Source organism: Notolepis coatsorum, assembly GCF_963971535.1.
Source record: "Notolepis coatsorum genome assembly, chromosome: 3".
In the NCBI taxonomy this organism is placed as follows: Eukaryota; Metazoa; Chordata; class Actinopteri; order Aulopiformes; family Paralepididae; genus Notolepis; species Notolepis coatsorum.
In genome coordinates, this window is record NC_140167.1 from 155,908,687 (window position 1) to 155,929,695 (window position 21,009).

Sequence of the window (21,009 nt, forward strand, 5' to 3'; positions counted from 1 at the left end):
TCTTACCGTATCCTCCTCGCGCCGTTGGGCGATGAGCGTGGAACAGTCATTTACCTATTATGGTATGTAGAAATATCGGGTCCATTTCCAGCTTGTATAATAGTATATATGTCCAAATCATGTTGTTTATCGAGTTATTGGCAATCGATCGCTATGTATTGTGTCGAGATCGAGTCCCGGTAGCCAAACAGAGTGCCCGGAAGTAATACGGCCGACCAGCACAACCTCCATAGCACTTCCTGTTTGGCGATTGCGCCGATCGGCCACCAGATGGCGCTCCTGAACCGCCAGAGAGCTCAGTGGGTCCTCCTGGTGGATCTCAGGCCAGCGGAGGGGAAATATGAATCCGATCGCAGATTTTTGAAATATTGATATAAGGACGCTGTAAAGCGTCCTCCAGCAACTTGAGCATGGCCGGGAATTACGCTTTTAAGCGTTTTCCGGCAGTCAAAGTGTTAAATGCCTCGCGTTAGCCATTTAGCCAATGTAGCATTTATTTTTCAGCAAAGAAACTGCAATAAACAAAACGGATACATTCACTGTGTGTTCTGCCTCTCATTTGTTGATGAAACAAAACTAACATCAACACAATTGACCACCAAGAGCGGAGTTTAGTCTCATCGTCGCCGATTTTGTTAGCTTACATGCTAACGCGATAGGGATATGCCATTATAACAGTATAGCATTGTGGCTAGCAGCTAACGTTAGCTCACGTTAGCCAGCCAGCACCAAACTGATGATATCAGCAGCTATCAGTAGCTAGATAACATTAGACAACGCCTCATGTATTAAACAAAGGTGAATAGATGACTGGGCCATTTCGTTTAATGCTTGTTAAGATTGAAAGAGGAGCTCTGAGCTAACAGGGTCTGGTAGCTAACGTTAGCTCACGTTAGCCAGCTGCTCATGCAATCGTTAATGCTAGCAGAATGAATGGATGTAAACTTTATTTAACAGATTGCAGAATGGGTACAATACAATACGGCTCAATACAAACAATTGTTAAGGGAATGCAGACTGTTGTAGCTTGGACTAGGCTCCTTATAACAATAACTTGACAACACATGGTAGCTGCAGCTATTTGGGACAGCTCTGTCGTCACCGGACGTTGGTGAGGGCACGCAGATGTCGGTATCTACTGCGCATGGGCGTTGAGCAACAACGGCTCCGCGCAGATTACATGACACGTTGTCGGCGAGTTTTGGCGAGTATCCAAAACGGAAACACAATTTCAGCGTTGTCAGTAGGGCAACGCGTTATCCTGCCAAAACGGCATTTCTATTTAACTAGGACAGCAAACGTAATTATTCAGCAACAAAACAAAAAAAAACTGTGTAACCATGGCCTTAGTGTTCTAGAAAACAGACTGATTTACAATATTTAAATGATCAAAATCTTCTTCAAAACATTTTCAGATAAAAAAAAATATGACACATCATTTGAAAACTTACATTCTGTACTTTCGCAATCTGGAATAATCTGGAAAATGAAAATCTATACATGTGGCACAAATCGCTGTGCACAGACACAAATAGCTGTGCTCTGGTCCGCTGTGGCCAGTATAGTGCGTGTGTGTGTGTGTGTGTGTGTGTGTGTGTGTGTGTGTGTGTGTGTGTGTGTGTGCGCGTGTGTGTCGGTGGCTGTTAATTTCCTATAGTGCTGAAATGTGTGCGTTTGACTCCATCCAAATCTGTGTGTGCTGTAGCTGTACTGTAGTTGCCTAATCAATGCTATTGGGTATGTGCCTGCTGTAGTTGTCATAACCACTCTGATTGATCTGGTGATACATTATTGACTTGTATTGTGTCTTTGGAGTAAAGCTGTGAGTGTCTCTCCCGTCCTCTCACCAGCCACCACTGACACACACATTGGGGGATGTTTTAAAAATATAATTTAAATTATAATATAATAATTTGTGCTTCACCAAAAAATTTGGTCAGCAGCCACCACTGTAAACCAGACCTATCCTTTGTTTTCAGGTGATGTCACAAAAATGTCCTCTTCACGCCATTTTGCAGCACACATTTTCTGTCCCTCCTAGTAAGCATTCCAATTAACTTAACTTTAGGACACAAAATAGTGCAGCTGAAAGCAACCCGTATTCTGATTTACAATGGGTTATGAAAGCTCTATGTGACAAACTCTTCAATGATATGTGTAACTATACCCCACATTTACAGTAGATGGTCAAAAAGAGCCCTGATGGGGGTTTTAAAGACACCCTCCACACATGTTTTTAAAGGAGACATGCATTGCTATTCCTAGCACTATTTGGGCAACTTTACACAATTCCTGTGAGTCTATTGAACACATCTGTAAGGTTTTATTCAAAAAAATTCATTGTTTTATATTTCTAATCAAGTACTCAAAAGGCACATTTGTCTCACTTTGGATTTCAGGCTGTGTTGGCCTGGCTCCGCCCATAAGCACAGTCATCCACACAGTCCGCGAGTCTGGGACTGGCACAGAGAGAGATAGAGAGAGACTGAGGGGCTGTCTACACGAACGCTGGGTTTAATGTAACCGTGATTGTATGTGCGCAGTTGCACTGTTCGCCCACACACAACCGGGATTTTGCTACACTGCAACCGCGGTCTTTGAAAACCGGAGTCCAGGGTGAAGTTTTGCGCACATCCCGGTTGCAGTGGTTGCATGTGGGCATAGAAACCGAGGTTACTTCCAGTGTTTACAGCAGAGCTGTCCCAAGTAGCGTTATATGAAAATGATTGTAACAAACTTTTTTTCAAAACGTATCGTCTGTGTTGAAGAGTGTTGTGATCGACTGATGTTGTCGCATTCCTGACCTGACCAGAGTAAACCTGGAGCTGCGGCTAAACTAAACTCATGTGTTGTCAAGTTATTGTTATAAGGAACCCAGTCCAGACTGCATCCCCTTAACAATTGTTTGTATTGAGCCGTATTGTATTGTACCCATTCTGCAATGTGTTAAATAACGTTTGCATCCATTCATTCTCTGTATTTACTGTAATGACCTATCTTGGGCTACCAAATGTGCTACAACAGTTCTTTATGCAGATGATTCAACATTGTATTACGCTGCACTATCATGCAATGTACTTAATGAAGTTTTGAGTAGAGAACTTAAAGTTGTGCATGACTGGGTAGTATGTAATAGACTTGTCCTTAATATCTCCAAGACTAAATGTATTGTGCTGGGAACAAGGCACAGGTTATCTACAAATCCAAAGCTTCATTTAAACTTGTGTAATTCAGCAGTTCAACAAGTTGAAAGTACTAAACTCCTTGGAGTGATGCTGGATTGCACTCTGTCTTGGTCTCAGCATATTAATTATATTGTTTTAAAAATGGGAAGAGCAATTGGTATTTCCAGGAAATGTGCTTCTTTTGTTGCCCGTCCCCTTTTATGTCAGATAGTGCAAAGTTTAGTTTTATGTCATCTTGACTATTGCTCTGCGATGTGGTCATCTGCTGCCAGTGGTGACCTCAGGAAGCTCCAGGTGGTCCAGAACAGGGCAGCACGGTTGGTACTGGGCTGCTCACTAAGGTCTAATGTGAGCCGTATGCATGCCCACCTCTCTTGGCTTAATGTTGAAAATAGATTGTCTTTTAATATACTTGTGCTGTTGAAGTTTGTCATGAGCAGTAAAACTCCTGTTTTTATACATAATCAGATTGTTTTTAGTAATACTGTGCACGAGCATTACACTAGAGGTTCCAGTAGTGGGCAGCTTGAATTGCCAGGTCCTAGAACCAGCGCTTTGGGGAGATCTTTTATTTTTAGAGCATTAACTCTTTGGAATGGCCTGCCTCGGAACCTCTGCTGCATTTACAGTAGATTCACTTTTAAAAAGAATCTTAAACTGTAAAGTAATTTTTTGTTTTTGTTTTACACTAATGTAATTTTAGCTATCTTAATTGTTACAGTAGGTTCATTATGCATTGTGTGTACTGACTTTTAATAATTTTGTTGTTGCAATAGTGATTGTTTTTGTATGTTTTTTTGTGTGTGGACCCCAGGAAGACTAGCTGGTTGCTATCGCACCAGCTAATGGGGATCCCTAATAAAATAAAATAAAATAAAATCTACTAGCGTTAACGTTACCACATTATTACGTTAGCATGTAAGCTAACAAAATCACTGATCTTTTTGTGAGACTCTGCCTCAAATGAGGCAGAACACACAGTGAATGTATCCTTTTTTGTTTATTGCACGTTGTTCTAGCTGCAAACTGTAGAATTGTTTGGCTGTGAGCAAGGAGGGATGTAATTGTTCCAGCTTCAGGTCAGTTTCCGGTATTAACCCTAAACCCTTCTGGTTGGTTGAAATGGCCTTCATGTTTGAACTACATCGCCACCTACTGCTTTGGCATTGTACTACATGTATATGACGTCACTCTGTGCGAGGTTTAAACCAGTCGTGTGGACAGAGTTAAATTTTTTTGAATAAAAAAATAAACGGTGTCAAAAATACCCGTGATCGTGTGGAGTGGGCCTGAGGGGGATACTAATTAATTTCGCCGCAGGGGGGCATAATCCCACGGGACAATGCATTGGTAACTTGTTTCAAATGACAATATATACCTCTGTGATTATTATTGTACGGATCGGAATACGGGCGTGCACGTGGGAGCATGCGCAAAGATATTACAGTGATATGCTGGTGCTCCCGACTGCCTGCGAGGGAGAGAGGGAGAGGGACACACAGATGCACGGAGCACTTACACACAACCTGTGTAAACGCTCCGTGTGTGTGTTTGAGAGAAGACGGGTCCCTCTCTCTCTCTCTCCAGGGAGGGAGAGAGATGGAGAGAGGGACCCGTCTTCTCTCAAACACACACACGGAGCGTTTACACAGGTTGTGTGCCTCGCAGTCAAAACCTGTCTGAGGAAGTGTCGGGTTACACTATGCGCCAGGGTTAGAAATTAATATTTCTTTTCCAGGGCTTTTTTTGTCCCCCTTAATTGATTCGGGGGCTTTTTTTGTATTTCGGGGGCACAGAATTGTTATGATGAAAATTAACATAAAGATTATAAAACATTGTCGACACTTTTTTTACAGTCTTCGTCCCCATGTTTGATAACGTAATGTTAATGTCTCCATATATAGGGCTGTACGCTAACCTTTTTCACATGTGCTCCTAAATAAAATTTAAATAAATAAAATCTAAATAGAAATTTAGGAGCACACAAAGAAATTTAGGAGCACAGTGAAAATTGTTCAAGTAACACAGTTTATTAACAAACTATTTATTACATGCATATTATACTGTGCGTGTGCATACTAAGGGATAAACATCTGTGCAAATAGCACATACCACCAAAATCACAAATTGGCCCATGCCTACTAGACGCAAAGGATATCGGTTGTCAAGCTGGTTTTGTATGTTGTAGTGTTGTCACGATACCAACATTTTGACTTTGATACAGATAGGAAAGGCAATGGAATATATTATTAGATGACAGAACATGGAAAATTCTTTATACAATTATTTAATTAATTATAATTGAAACGTTATTGAATAATAGTTAATTAACACTTTAATCGCCGGAAACGCCGTATCTCGTCATTCCCCGCCATGCTCATTCTGCCGAAGACGCCGTAACACGTCTTTGATATCAATATTTCAAAAATCTGATCGAAATCATATTTCTCCCCCGGGGACCTGAGATATACTGCTTGAGCTCCACTCAACTCTCTAACGGTTCAAGAGCGCCATCTGGTGGCCGATCGGCAGATCGCCCAACAGGAAGTCATGTGGATGAAGTGGTGCTCACCCATATTTCGTCCGGGCACTCGCTATCATTAGCAGGACTCCATCTTGACACAATGGATGTCGATCGGTTGCAAATAACTCGACAAACAACATGATTTGGACGTATATACTATTATACAACCTGGAAATGGATCGGGTATTTCTACATCCCATAATATGAATATCTCTGCTCCACGCTCATCGCCCAACGGCGCGAGGAAGATACGGTAAGATCCAGCGAAATTTTCCAACGTGTTCTTTACTAACTGCTCTGATGATCATATCACCCACACTAGATGAATGATATAACGTTGCCCACGGAATTATAAACGACCCCCCGCCCATCCGGTCAACATCAGATCATACGTAGTAACTCCTAGAAGCACATCCAGTTGACATTTTTTATCTCGCACAGATTCCTACCAAACTGTATTTGATCATCAATATAATGCATTTAGGGCTATAAATCAAGTTCTGGAGAAAGCTGCAGAAAACGATAAAAACATACTTATACTTTAGACCGTATTTTAGTATGAATATGTGAATGAAAAAGTATAACGTTGCTACACCCTGAACAATAGATATAAGACATTGAATGGGCCATAATAATGTCAATTTAGCAATACAATTTAAAAAGTTATAGCCCTGCAAAGAAGGGGAACTTCTCCATAGACAAATAGAGATGGCGAGGGATGGTAAATTATGAATTTAACCATGGCGATCAAAGTGTTAATAGTTAATACAATTATTCTGTTACAGCTACAACCGAGCTATAATTTATACTATAGCTACTGTCCATCAATGTCTTCCTTTTGAATGAAATAGGTTCAGGAGAGAGAGATGTAGAGAGGGAGAGAGAGCGAGACACACACACAGATAGACACAGATATTCTCAGCCTCCCTTTCCTTTGAGCGTTCCCAGTGATGGCTTACTATGTGCGTGTGTGTGTGTATGTGCGTGTGCAAACGGGAACGGGACACACATCTGTGCAATAGCACACACCACCAAAGTCACTGGCTGGCCCACAGTGTGCGTGTGCTAACTTCGCTAACGCTATCCGCCTCAGTAACATTAGCTGCCTCGCCGGATTCCTCTTTCTCCTAGTCTCTCTTTTTTTTTTTTACTTTGACCAGTCAGCTGGTTCTTTTCGCATTTATCGCTTTTTCTTGGTCAAGTATGACCGACAGACACAGGTTGAATGGGGGTATAGATGGGGGGAAAGACACTCTGAGAAAGTACGGCTTGTCCGGGAGTCGAACTCGCTACCCCAGATCCGTGACGCGCACGGTTGTCCCCGACGCCGAAATAGCGTTCGAGGTACGCGGTGAGCTACTGGAGCTCCCCCTCTCCTAGTCTCTCTTATGCTCAAAATTAAAATGAATGGGCTTCATGGCTGGCTGAATTTTTTGCGTTGTCTGATTCTGAATGTATAACTTGCCTATGGTACCGTGACTTTATTTTCCAGCGCATACTGTGTTTGTGTTTTCATTTCCTTTCTCTCGCATGAAACCAGCCGCGTCACCGCAGGAAACTCTACTGTGATTGGACGTTTATGCGCCTTGTGGAATGTGGGACTTGTAGTTTCTGAACTATTAACAGCGGAGCTGTTTGTAATCTTCACTCGCACACTGCAAGTAAATGATTTTTCCGGTTCGCACACACATATTATTAGGGGCAAATACGAGTGAAATGCTCACACTGTAGAGCATATATATAATTATATATATAATTAGTAAACTGTAAGGGGCTTTTCTTGCCCCCCTTAACTGATTTTCGAGGGCATTTGGTCAATTTTCGAGGGCATTTTGCCCCAAGCCCCCGTTAATTTCGAACCCTGCTATGCGCTCTCTGCCTCGCTCTGTTTGAGGAAGTGAAGATATTTCCACTCACTCTGCTGTCGCTGTCAACCATAGAGGGGCCGTTAGTTATGCAAATCAGTGCTATATTCACATCAGCAAAACTGTCAAATCAGACCAGCTTAGTTGAGTGAGGGAGGATCTCGTGAACTCGAGAATAGAATGATGAGTCAATATGATAATTAACGACACAGACCACATTGATATAATCCCCAATTGCTAGGAAAACATGCTAATCACTGGAAAAGGCTATTTATAATGCATGTCCCCTTTAACACTTTCAGTGCCCACCATCCACTTCAATGTTAGCGTTAATATCGCCTAATCTATGTTTTAAATTATGGCTATGTGTCTAATCTGCCCGTCGCTTATCAATGACTCATTTTCCAGTCAACATTGTCGAAGCGGATTGTTATTTTATCGGTTCATTTCCGTTTTATAGCATTTTGAAAAGCCCTCGTTTTCAAGGAAAATAAAAGGATTCCGTGATAAACGCCCTGTACTGGAATATTCTAGAACGTTGTTGTAACTGAGGGGTACAATTCCCTGACTGTATTGATAAGTATGGTATCATTAAACCACTACCGCTTTATGTACTTTAACTACTGGCCATACAGTACACGATATCTAAATATGATGAACACTTTCCCACAATGAAATCGGGTCCACACAAAGGTAATAATCAAATATTTAATATATAGCAAAAGGTACATATAATAGTTACTATTACATTTATGATTTGAATGCACTTGTAAGGCAAATGAGTACTCGTAGGCAAATCAACACTGAATGTCCAATCTCTGGTTACGCAGGAAGCAAGTATACAACCTGGCTCTTAGGGAATTATAACGATGGCACACTTAATGATTATAGCTGGATATACTGTAGGGGTCCTCCCGGTTGTAAGCCGGTAGGGGGGGTAGGAGAGCCGTCGGCAGTATCCCGTCTGGTCAACGATGTCTAGGGAGACTTCAAGTACAGAAGACAGTGCAGTAGAATCTTGATCCACAGATGAATACACCTTGGCTCTCTTGTAGGCTGTAGCTGTAGCTGTAGCTGTAGGTCCACAATGAAGAAGACGCGAGGCGACCTCAGTCTGGTCTGAGCGCCGTCTCACCTTGGCTCCTTTCGGGGTAAATCCAACACTCACCGGTGTTGGCGATTATCCGCTCCACAAATCAAAGTACCAAAGCAAATATATATTCCATGCCGCATAGGGCTCAGCAGTCGTCGGGTAGGTAATCCAATGTACAGGTCCACTCGGTCCTCGCCTAGAACTCCTCGGATGAAAGCACCACGTGTGGTCTGCCCAACCTGGTTAAGACTCTAGATAACACGAGGAAGCGACGGGGATGCTGCTCACTTTAGAACTCTAACCGCACGATGCACCATACATAATAGACTATTATTACTTAATAGAAATACGGTGCCAAACTCTGACAATTCAGCTATTAATTCGCACAAGGTCTCAATGCTATTCTAAGGCCAAACAGGCCATACTACACCGCACGCGGTATTGTGGGGTGAGGCTTCACGTTCTGTTACTTAGTTGGGTAGAAGGGTAAAGGACTAAGGGATAAGAGGACTTCTACATTTACTTGCGCCATATTTATATGCACGGTGAACAAATAGTGCCACTCTCTTTTCGGTAGCCTTATTCCTGCGCAGAGCCGGGGCTAGTAGAGACATGTCTCGTCGGTACCATTGAACTTGGCTCCAAGGGGCTTGTCCCCTGGCGCCAGGTCCTTGTCCAATAAGAGAATGAACTATTATGGGCTATAGTAGGCTAAAGGGATATTCCGTGTATATGTACAAGGAATATACAAGGGATATCAAACGATATACAAATACTATTCAATATATATCCATAAATAAATATATATATTCGGTTTAATCTGATCCTTCACAACAGTTGTAATTTTTCTGCCTATTTATGAATCGTTTTCAAATAAACGCTAGATTATCGATAGTATATGTGTACGTTTGCACGCTGGGGCCGCAAGCTGAAAATCGATTATCTTAGTTCCTGATCGCTCGCACAGCCACACACACACATAGGGGAAAAGCTTATATCTCCGTGAAAACAGGTCCGATTATCCTAAGACTGGTAAAATAGATTCCTTACCCGAGATCAGATGGTATCCAAAAAGATTATTCCAATTCCTGATCGCCATTCCAAAAATCGATCCTTTTATTGATCCAACGCTACATACTGTAAACACATATTAGACGCTGTTCTGATGGTCCACAATGACTGGGATCATCTCCGGTTACATGCGTGAGAAGTCAAATGTGGATTCTGGATTTTTTTTTTCTCATCCATTTTCATTGAGTCCATTCCAAAAGGGTGCATTACTATCTGGGAGACGATAGGGGGCGCTTTTTCACATCTGAGCTCCTGGTGGGGCTGGTTTCCCAACGGTAGACTCGGTTGATGAAATATGAATTCAGATAGCTAATAAAAAAGTCACGCTAATTGTCGTGCTGGGCATTCAGGGGGCGGGCTGATAACACGTGTTATGTTGTGGCTGGCATCCAAAGTGTTAACACATTTATGGCCAACCACGTATATATACGTGATTCGGCGTCATGCTTAACACTTTCTCCGCCAGAAACGTCATACAGCGGGTTTCAAGTTCATGCGAATTCTGCCAGATCACGGCGTACGACGTTATTCTGATCATATTTCATATTTTCACCATGGTATTCATATTTCACTCACGGAGCCTTGTCAGATGCTGTCTGAGCCGGAACAACTCTGCAACGCTTCAATACTGCCACCTGGTGGCTGATCGGCGAGTTGCCAAACCAGATATGCTCGTTGGAGCTCGGTCCGTCCCCTAAATCAGTCCGGCCACTTGTTTATCGTCGCGGGACTCAAGCCACACACCGTGGATATGGATCGTTGCCATAACTCAATAATCGACAAGATTTGGGCGTATATTAGTATAATACAAACCGGAAATGGATCGCCTCGATCCCCATCACATAACTGGGATCCGTTTGCTCCAGTATCATCCCCCATCGCTATGAGGAAGCTGCCGAGAGTTTCAGCGTTTTTGATTATTATTATCCATACAAACTGCTCTGATCTATATCACCCATACTACATGAAGCATTTAACGACGATCACGGAATTATAAACGACCCCCCCCCATTCACCCGTGCATAATCAGTCATAACGTTTAGGACCATGTACAGTTGAAATTTTTAATATAGCGTTGATCGGTATCAAACGGCATTTGATAATCTAATATTATTAGATTATCAAATGCCGTTTGATACCGATCAACGCTATATTAAAAATGTATATGCATTTATGCCTATATCTCACATTCTAGGAATTACTGCAGAAAACGATAAAAACATATTTATACTCTAGACGGTATTTTCGTATGAATGTGTGAATGAAAAAGTAAAACGTCCTACATCCTGAACGATAGATAATCGATGTTGAATGGGCCATAGTAATGTCAATTTAACAATACAATTTAAAAAGTTATAGCCCTGCAAAGAAGGTGAACATCTCCATAGACTTACAGTGCTGGCAGTGATCAAACATCGATGGATATAAGCGTGGCAGTTAATGTGTTAAAGGGCCAACTACGTATATATACGTGATAAACTCGTTTTTGCTTTTATTGCATTTTAATAACCTACTCAATGTCACGGAGCGGCACTGCAGATATACCCTACTCTTGGGATTCGGAAAAGTGCATTACCGGCCAGATCCTGGTAGTGGCTCTGTCTCGAGAATGGAGTACTCCTTGTTTTCAGACCGGATGTTATTCGTTTTTCATTCTGGCCTACTTTTTCTGTTAGCCTGAAGCTATGCCTTCATCAGATCGCATGGAATACTTTTTGCGACACCGAATTCAGTATGCAGTAAAGTAAAGGAATATAGCATCAGCCAATGGACATATCGATCTACCAGATGCCGATCAATAACTGGGAAATCCTTTTTGGGATCCAACCGGCCACAGGTAAGAGCTATTTGACATAAAGTACAGCCCGATCGGGCCTTGCTCTGATAGCCAAGCCTCTCATCAGTGTATGAGGCTTCAATAACGAATGCCGTTATTGGTAATCAATAATCAAAAACGACTTCCCCCGCCCCCCCCCCCTTTCATGCATTCATGGTGGAACATGATATCGATCATATGCATTTTGATTTTTATCTCTAGCTTGTGTATGGCCGAAACGCCAATCGATTTAACGTTATTAGCTTGTGTATGGCCAAAACGCCAATCGATTTAACGTTATTAGCTTAGCGCCCTGTAACTCGTTTTGCAGGAATTAGCCTAGACCAATCAGATATAAAGTTCATATTCACGACGCTATAAAATGGGAACGTATTGATGAAAAAAAAAATTCTTTATGGCATAAGGGAAGGTTTATAGTGTCAATTGACAATGACAATAGACACATAGCAATAATTTAAAATATAGATTTAGCTCTACAAACAACCTCACGCATAGTTAAACCTTGTTATGAGAAGCTGGCCTTATAGAGTGGGGCCTGTCTAATCCCAGTGGCCATCAATGTGTTGTTGTATAATGTTCTATATTCAATAACAATTTGTTTGGCATGGTTTTTCCATTAAAATAATTTCAATAAACGACTGAAAATGTCTTCATTGAAAGAACGAGAATGCAAGGATCTATGAACACCCCGCCCCCCTTCTCCCCTCACGTCTTCCCCCAAGTGGGTAACTTTCCCTTTCACCAAAACGGTTTGCCAAAAATGAGTTTCACCCAAACACAACAGATTACACAATCTTGAGATTCGCTGACATTTATTTGTGCATAGATCACTAGATATATCAACTTATAATACAAGGTTCACATCATCAGTTAACATTTCCTGGATGACAGTGTGGTCAGCTGGGCAATAGCAACCATAATAGGTTCGCAAGATTAGTTACATGACACAGGTGGCTCAGATTTTGAGGAAGCCCCCCCCCCCCCCCCTCCAGTGGAAGAATGTTCAAAGAAGGACAATCTGTATAGTCAAAGATATGACTCCAAGAGGAGTTAACTGTAGAAAAAACAACCAAGCTTTTGAGTGGAGGGGACATTTAAGTACTTGGAATCAGAATCATCAGTGAGAAAGTGCTTGACTTACATCCCAGTAATCCTTCCCAGCGTAGTGGTCATGCAAGACGGTCTCCGCTCTGTCCAACATAACTGACCTGCAAAGTAGCAACACGTGCAAAGAGCTCATTCCTGCAACTGTCTCTGACATCGGGGGAAAGCAAAGTCCTTGGCAAGACTTCACTGAACGGCTAAGGAAGCAAAATGTGTCTTTCCGCTACTCACAAATAGGTTTGGTAATTACAGTACCGGTATATAATACAAAAATACAATGACAGTGGTTCCAGAGGTAGAGCGGTCGTCTGGTAATCAGAAGGTTCTCGGTTCGATTCTGGCTCCTCCCGGCAGCATGTTTATAGTCCCTATGAAATGGCTAGCAGAATACCCTTGTGCCATGATTTCACATATTTATGTGTTTCCTGTAAAAACAGGAAGCTATGGAGGGACTTGCCAATAGTGCTGAATGTGCATTACGGTCGACCCATTAGGTTAGGAACATAGGTTAGCAACATTAGTAACATTACTTAGCAAGTTAACATTGAACATTTGTTCAATTTAGTTAAAGAGGCAGAGTGCTAGCTCAGTTACAATGTGAGTGTAAATGTCATTCTAGAAAGCATTTCATTGGATGCAAAATTAGTATACGACCCTGTGTGCTGGATGACTCATCCAAATTATTATATATATATTTTTTCAGGAAATGACAAACATCCATTTTGATTTCATGGGGCCTTTAAGTGTCCTTGAGCAAGACACTTAACCCCTAACTGCTACCGATGAACAGGTTGGCACCTTGTGTGGTTACCTCCGCCGTCAGTGTGTGAATGTGTGATTGAATCGGTGAATGTGTGAGGCATACCTGTAAGTTGTAAAGCGCTTTCGCTTTGGCATACGTTTGGCATAAATGTAGTCCATTTACAACAGAAAAGCCGTCCGAGAGACACAGGCTACAGCACAACCTCTAAAACCACCATCCAGTCATACATATCTAGGAGAATACCAAGCAGACTGAGGGGATTGGTTCCAATCTCTGCATTAACCATATCACACGGTGGCCATTTTGCTCGTGTCATGCTCAGGTTGGGATTCATTTCCACCCTAGGTGGGAACAAGGTGGAAAGGAATCCCAAACTGAGCATGACACGAGAGCAGAATGGTCGCTGTGTAAATATGGTCAATTATACGATACATGCACATCATCCCCCCTTTTCAATGCTGCAAACTCACGTGGCTATGATGTTTTTCTGAAGGAGCGAGGCCAAGATGGAGGCATGTCCCTGAGCTGAGAGACAGGTGACGTTCCGACCGCGCGTCTCCTCGTAGCCCCAGAACCAGCCCCTGAGGAACGGACAGAACCATTTTCAGAAGGGGGGGGGGGGATAACATTAAAATAGAGGGTTCCTATCTAGTTTATCACAAACTTTGAGTCATTTTAGTCAATCCAAAAAGCACTTGGATCGAAGTAGCAGCAGACATTGTTAGCATCTGTTAGCAATGCTAGTGGAAGTCAATGGGGTAACACTTTATAAAACTGCTTCCTAAAGGCTAATTCAGGGTCCAACATTAAAACGTCACTGCCTACGCCGCGAGGTGTCTGTGGTCCCGGTATAGGCTACAGAGGCTGCCAGCTGGAGTTAACGTGCACCTCGCCAAAGATATATCTGCGTACCGTATGTTTTTTGCAAGGCCAATATCAATACAGATTATTAGTAAATCAAGCAGGCAGAAAGCAGATATTTGGAGTGAAACTTTTAGTGTAAAAATGTACAGTTTCAAGTTTCAAGTTTTCAAGTTTCTTTAATAGTTGTCATACAGAAGTACAGAATACCTTTATACAAAATGCTTCTTACTGTTACGCTCCAGAGACTGTGCAAGACAAGATAAGTATGAAATAAAATAACATAGTAAAATTAGAAGTAAAAAAATGAGGTCACAGTGTTCAGTTTAGACATATGTACAATGTTCGATGCAGAATAGACGTAGTTACCATACAATATACAATACTGTGCAGTGTACTAATATACAATACAGTAATACAATCCCCAACACACAGCTGATTTTACATGAACTACGATTAATATTTCACTAGTTCAGACTTGTGATGACCACAGGAAATAAGTATACAAAGCTATTGGGGGATCTGGAGCAAGGCCGCAACAGACAGTAACTGGCAGATTGGGGATGAGGCAAATGGAGCGAGCGCCATGAGAGGGAAGATGGGGGAGAGGGAGAAGAAGTGGCTTCCGTTAGGCTCTGGCCTCCATCCGGATGGAGTGGCCCTCTGGAAGGGGCTCCGTTAGCCCGAGCCTCCTACCGGGTAGAGTGGCCTCCAGAACCGCGGGGTGGTTCCGTTAACCCGAGCCTCCGACCCGGCGGAGTGGCCTTCAGATGGGAAAGAGAAAATATAAATCATCACCCCCCTGTCACCGTCAGTGAAAGTACAGATAGACGCAGTGTCAGTGACTTCTCCTCGTCTGATTCCTCCATTGACTTCCGTAGTCAAATTGGACGGGAAAGTCACTGAAATTGCAACCCATCTGTATTTTCACTGCTAGTGACAGAAGGGTGGTGATTTATATTTTCTTTTAACCCACGGGAACTAGTCAACATAACACAGAGAAGACAACTACATAGTACATGCTGTGTTTGGGTATTCTGATGGAGAACCCACTGTACATAAATAAATCCCATAAAAAGGGCAACTACACCCAATTTTAGAACTCATACATGTTATTCCTCTGGTCTAAGACGGTACAGAAATATTAGTGAAAATGAGCAACTCTCCCAAATCTAAGCTGCTCTATAGACAATGAATTGGGAAAACTGCTATAGTTAACACTGAGAGCACCCAGGGGAATGTTCATAGGTACATGTTCTGTTTCAGAACTGACACCACTACTATAGAATACACTCATTTGGATATAAAAAAATAAAACAAACATTCAGTGGATCCACAAAATCAGTCTCAAGAATGTTATCTATAGCACTTTTAAGTTTATGTTAATTTCAAATGGGGGGACTATATATAAAAAGGTCTACAATTCCTATGTTGTTCAGCCGATATGGCTGTAAACACCCTGAAAGTTATAGCTGAACGTTAACACTTTAACATCATACTATTCCATTTAAAATCCAATGTGCAAGAGTACAGAGACAAAACAATTTTTCACTTGGGACTTACGGACTACACTGCATTATGCAAATAAATAATGCCAATATGTGGCAGAATGGAGAATTGTCATTTTTGTGACCTTTATACAGCTAGAGTTCTGCTTAATGCACCTGCTAAGTGAACAAAATAATAACAGTTACAAGGACTTTTGTTTAAAGAACAAAATACATTTCAGTTAATTTCTCCTTTAAATATACATTCAGGTTGTGCCCTATATTTATCACATGTTGTGTTGTAAAAGAAACGTCTCGGTGCTGCATCCCTATTCAACACCGGCCGATATTGCTTGCTATACGTACAGTATAATAACAGTCTCAATATAGAGATTGACTGTGTAACTCTACCTGTAGTAGCTTTGTTTATCCTTGGAGTACATCAGTCTCTCGATGCAGGGCCGTTCCTCCACCTTCTCCTCCCACTTCCCGTCTGTCCAGCCCTCAGCATAGTTCTGCAGAACCAACACCTGGTCGATGAACGGACCTCCAGACTCTGAGCCGGAGAGAGAGGGGCAAGAACTGAATCAGATCAGAATTGGAAGCAATATAGCAAGTATATTTACACACATACAAGGAGTTTGGCTTGGTGCTTGCTTATACAAAGTGGAACAATACATCATTTTGGTGCCCCTTTAACTCATTTAGGGCCAGACCCGAGATATCGCATGTTAACTCGCCGATGCTTGAGCGCCAAACCCGTCGGGTTTTCATCGTTATTTGTTTTATTCGATATTTCCATTCATTATCCATCCAGGGAGCCTGGTGTTATCATAGGGAATGAGTCTGAGATCATGATGGAACATAATACCTATCATATGCATTTGATTTTTTAATTGTAGCGTGTGTAGGGACGGAACGCCAATGCATTTAGTATAATACATGTTGGGGGCTATTACCAGCCTCCCTAAAACCATACTTATATTCACCACGGTATAAAACGGGAATGTTTTTGGATGACATTTTTTTTCTTCACATATTGAACGATAGATACTCGATGTCAAATGGGCAATAGTATTGTATCCATAGCTATAATATATAATACAATTATAGCCCTGCCACGTATTCCTATACTTTAAAGTGTTGGCCTTTCAACCACAGTACACAGCGCCCTCTGGCGCTGAATGAGTTAAAGAACCAGTACAATGAAAATCTTGTTTTTCAATCCCATTGTATTGTTTAACAGAACGCATGTCAATGAGTTACCCAAGTTACCCAAATGTTATAGCTGTGAGTATTGTGGAAATATGTCTAAATCTCCTTGAGAAACTATCCTCCTGGCTGTCATCATCATAATCAAACCATTTCAGATAGCCAATCTGCTTCCTGTAAAAGAGGATATCAGCTAGCTAGTCCAGTAATGAAACTAGTTTGCTACAATTCAGTTCACTTTAGTGGTTCAAAAACATCAAAAGCAACCGTGAAAATGCAAATGCAAGCAACCGATCACACTGGTCCCATGAATTTGAAACTTGACATCTTCTGTCAATGAACAGATGGCCACGCCCCTCGACATAGGCCTACTGAGAGTTGGCTGTGCTCAGAGAAGGTGCACTAAAACAGTTATACTTATAACCAATCAATACATCTGAAGCAGAAACACTTACACGCTAATATTGAAGGTAAAATCTGCAATGCCATCAAACAGCAACCTCTAGGCAAAAGAGCCCCACTTGGTGTTGCAGTTTGTTTAAATATTTTTTTGTTTTGGTCTGATGTGTGGGTTGGAGTATTTAATTAAGTTATTATACTATGACTGTGTGTGTGTTGGCAGTGTTGGTACCACACTCTAACCATCGAGCTACACAGGGAATGGAACCCCTAACACGATCTCTCCACACACAAGTACACATGAGCACACACATACACACACACATTCTGCATTCGCTCACACACAAACGGTCACTTTAAACACAATGGAAAGGACACTTTAAAGAAATGAGGGTGGGGGGAAAGGTCACTTTAAGGAAAGAACTGTTGTGGTTCTTGTATACTATAGTTTAGAAATAGCAAGCATAGCATAAGGATATAGAGTAAAAACTGTATAATATTGTATAGTAGTGGTACATAGGACCCAGTGCCTTAATTCGTAGCTAACATTGTATTACATTTATCTCAAGACTTTAATATGTCTATTTTATCATGTCTATTGTATGTCTATTTTATTATCTTCTACTTATTTAATGTATTATTGCACAATCAAAGCGGGCATGGCCACCCGCATTTCACTGTATGCCCTGGTATGTATGTGACAAATAAACTCTTGAATCTTGAATCTAACGTTTCAACAGACACCGAAGCGCCATTCTCGTGCGAACAGGAGCCTGACCATTCACACACCAGAGGCCATTTCGCTACGCCGGTCAAGAAGTGATTCTGCTCCCCTGCTCCAAACACATGTGACGCTCGCCAGCGTGGCCGGTTTCAACAGTCCAATCTGTTAACAAGGGTGCCGAAAGGAAATGGGCTGCTCTTCCCGGCACTTTGGCTTCCAATGTGTCCTTGGCGTAACCCGGGCAGTGTGAGTATTGAACAAAACAGGACCACTGCTGCATAGGTAGTGTAACCGAGTTAATTTGAGCCTGGGACCATAGGATCCACAGGCAGCTGCACTAACAAGCTGAGCTAAAGGGTCAAACCTGTAGGTGCTGGTTGACAGCGACCGACTCATCAGTAGTTTACAGTCGTCCTCCCCCCTGAGAAATGCATCCTCACACTTTCTACTGTCCACGCGCACACTTTCCCGGGGGGTTAAGGCACTGAGATCCCACCCCCATTGCTACGTATGGATACAGATTCACAGGGCAGCAAGATCCCATCACTGCCACCAATGTAACCAAGTGGATTTGAACCTTGGACGATAGGATCCATAGGCGGCTGCACTAACCAGCTGAGCTAAAGGGTCCGACCCGTTAGCAGGTGCTGGTTGACTGCGACCGACTCCTCAGTAGTTTACAAGATTCAAGAGGTTTGTCACATACATACCAGGGCATACAGTGAAATGCAGGTGGCCATGCCCACTTTGATTGTGCACTACTACAATAGTAAATAAAATAAGTAGAGATAATAAAATAGACATGTTAAAGTCCTGAGATAAATGCAATACTATGTTAGCTACGAATTAAGGCACTGGGTCCTATACACTACTATACAATATACAGTTTTACTCTATATCCTAATGCTATACTTGCTATTTCTAAACTATACTATATTATACAAGAACCACAACAGTTCTTTCCTTAAAGTGACCTTTTTTTCCTCATTCCTTTAAAGTGTCCTTTTCATTGTGTTTAAAGTGGCCGTTTGTGTGTGAGCGAATGCAGAATGTGTGTTGTGTGTGTATGTGTGTGCTCATGGCTACTTGTATGTGGAGAGATCAGTGTTCAATGTTCTGAAGGCCTGGGGGAAGAAGCTGAGCCTTATAGTCTCTCTGTTCTTGCATAGACCAACTTATGAACAAACTTTCTCACAGTTGGTGGAACCCAGTCCATGCAGCTAAATAAAAGCGCTCACCGGCGATAAATTCATCATACTCCACGACGGGTACATTGGCCTGGAGGCTGGTGAGGCTGAAGAACTCCCCCCAGGGGATGCGGACCTGGTGGATGTCGGGGCTCTGCCAGTGGTAGAGACGCCCCCAGGGAGGCAGCACCAGCACCCAGTCTCCCCCCTCCTTCCTCAGGGTCTTCACCAGGGACGCCATGCGGATGTAGACGTCCCGCCGCAGGTTGAAGCCCTCTGGGGGATTGACGTCATACAGCAGATACCTGAGATGGGAAGAGGGGGGTGGGGGGGTGTTGAGATGGTAAATATTTGCATATCATATGTCACAAATGTAACAGTACTATATACCTGTATGTCATGTATGTCCCTATGCCATAAATGTCATGATGTCATGTTGTGTATGTCATAAATGTCACTATGAATTGAAAATGGGGGACCCTGATGTAAACAAGACGAAAGTCTTTCTCTGGTCTGCATCCCCTTAACAATTGTGTGTATTGAGCCTGTAGGGTACCCATTCTGCAATCTGTTAAATAAAGTTTTCATTCATCCATTAGCGGCTAGCCCCTTTCGTGACTGTGATGCACGCCAACACTAGGGTTTGGATTCACTCGTCCTCCAAACCCTGTTGGCTTGGCGTGCATCACAGTCACGAAAGGGGCTAAACTCTATCCATGTAAGTCATTAAAATTCCCATGGACCATGATGGCATACGTAGCGATGGTGTGTCTTGCTCATGGCATTGGGAGATATAACATTATAATTAACAATGATTATCCATTAGCTCACTCTGTCTGGTGGTGGTGAGTTCTACCTAGGGGCTCTTCATTCCATGTGGATTTTCAGGAGGTGTAACGAGTGTCTCTGATGTTATTACGTACTAGCTGTTAGCTAGCTAACGTTAGCAAACAATCTCACCGTAGTTCTCTAGCAGCGGCGATTGGTACGGTGGCCGTGTGACTTGCACTGAACGCATCATCAGCGTGAGCTGCAACGACGGTTGTAAAAACTACGAATAACGTTAGCCACAATTTAATAAAAAGTTGTATCGAAAATATAAATAACACTGGGATATGGATTGGTGGTCTGTACGCCATGTTCCTTCCTTGGGCCACGCACTTCCGGAAGAGTATCGCGTCTCTGGTTGCATAGCAACTGTAACTTTATGTTGATACTTCCCAAAGGTCCGTGAATACCACCATAGATATCTATATATCTATGAATACCACAACCACAACACCAGAGGGAGCTCCACAAACAGCCAACCCCCTCCAATGTACAGTTCTTCTTCTTCTGGTTTTTATTGGCGGTTGGCACAAGCGTTTTGGTGCATTACCGCCACCTACTGAAATGGAGTGTGGATCTAGATGGATTATGCACATGCTTTTACTATAGACTACTCTGCTACCACTCAAACCTGTACTATTTAGAAGGGGGGAAATGGCCATGTACCCCACATTCCCTGAGCTCAGTCGCAACACTTCTCTCACCTCCAGCTTGATGTGGTCTCTCTCCAACCTTTCTTCTCTTGTTTTTATTTGCTACACTCCACTAACACATGCTCAGTGGCGGACTGGCCATCGGGACGTTCGGGACGAATCCCGATGGGCCGGGACCAAAGTGGGCTGGTCCAAAAAAAAAAAAAAAAAAAAAAA

The 21,009-nt window shown here is 42.4% G+C and overlaps 1 protein-coding gene across 1 annotated transcript in view; it reads right to left on the reverse strand.

The window, feature by feature from the left end:
- pofut2 (protein O-fucosyltransferase 2) overlaps positions 1–20,496 on the reverse strand; it is a 45,447-nt gene extending 24,951 nt beyond the window's left edge. Inside the window, exons 1-5 of the mRNA XM_084309912.1 lie at positions 20,273–20,496; positions 19,364–19,617; positions 16,202–16,346; positions 13,913–14,023; positions 12,717–12,783 (exon numbers count right to left, since the gene is read on the reverse strand). Of these exons, the coding sequence (XP_084166038.1) occupies positions 12,717–12,783; positions 13,913–14,023; positions 16,202–16,346; positions 19,364–19,617; positions 20,273–20,451 (756 nt within the window). The 5' untranslated portion in view covers positions 20,452–20,496. The remainder of the gene's footprint in view (positions 1–12,716; positions 12,784–13,912; positions 14,024–16,201; positions 16,347–19,363; positions 19,618–20,272) is intronic.
- Positions 20,497–21,009: the final 513 nt, after the last annotated feature.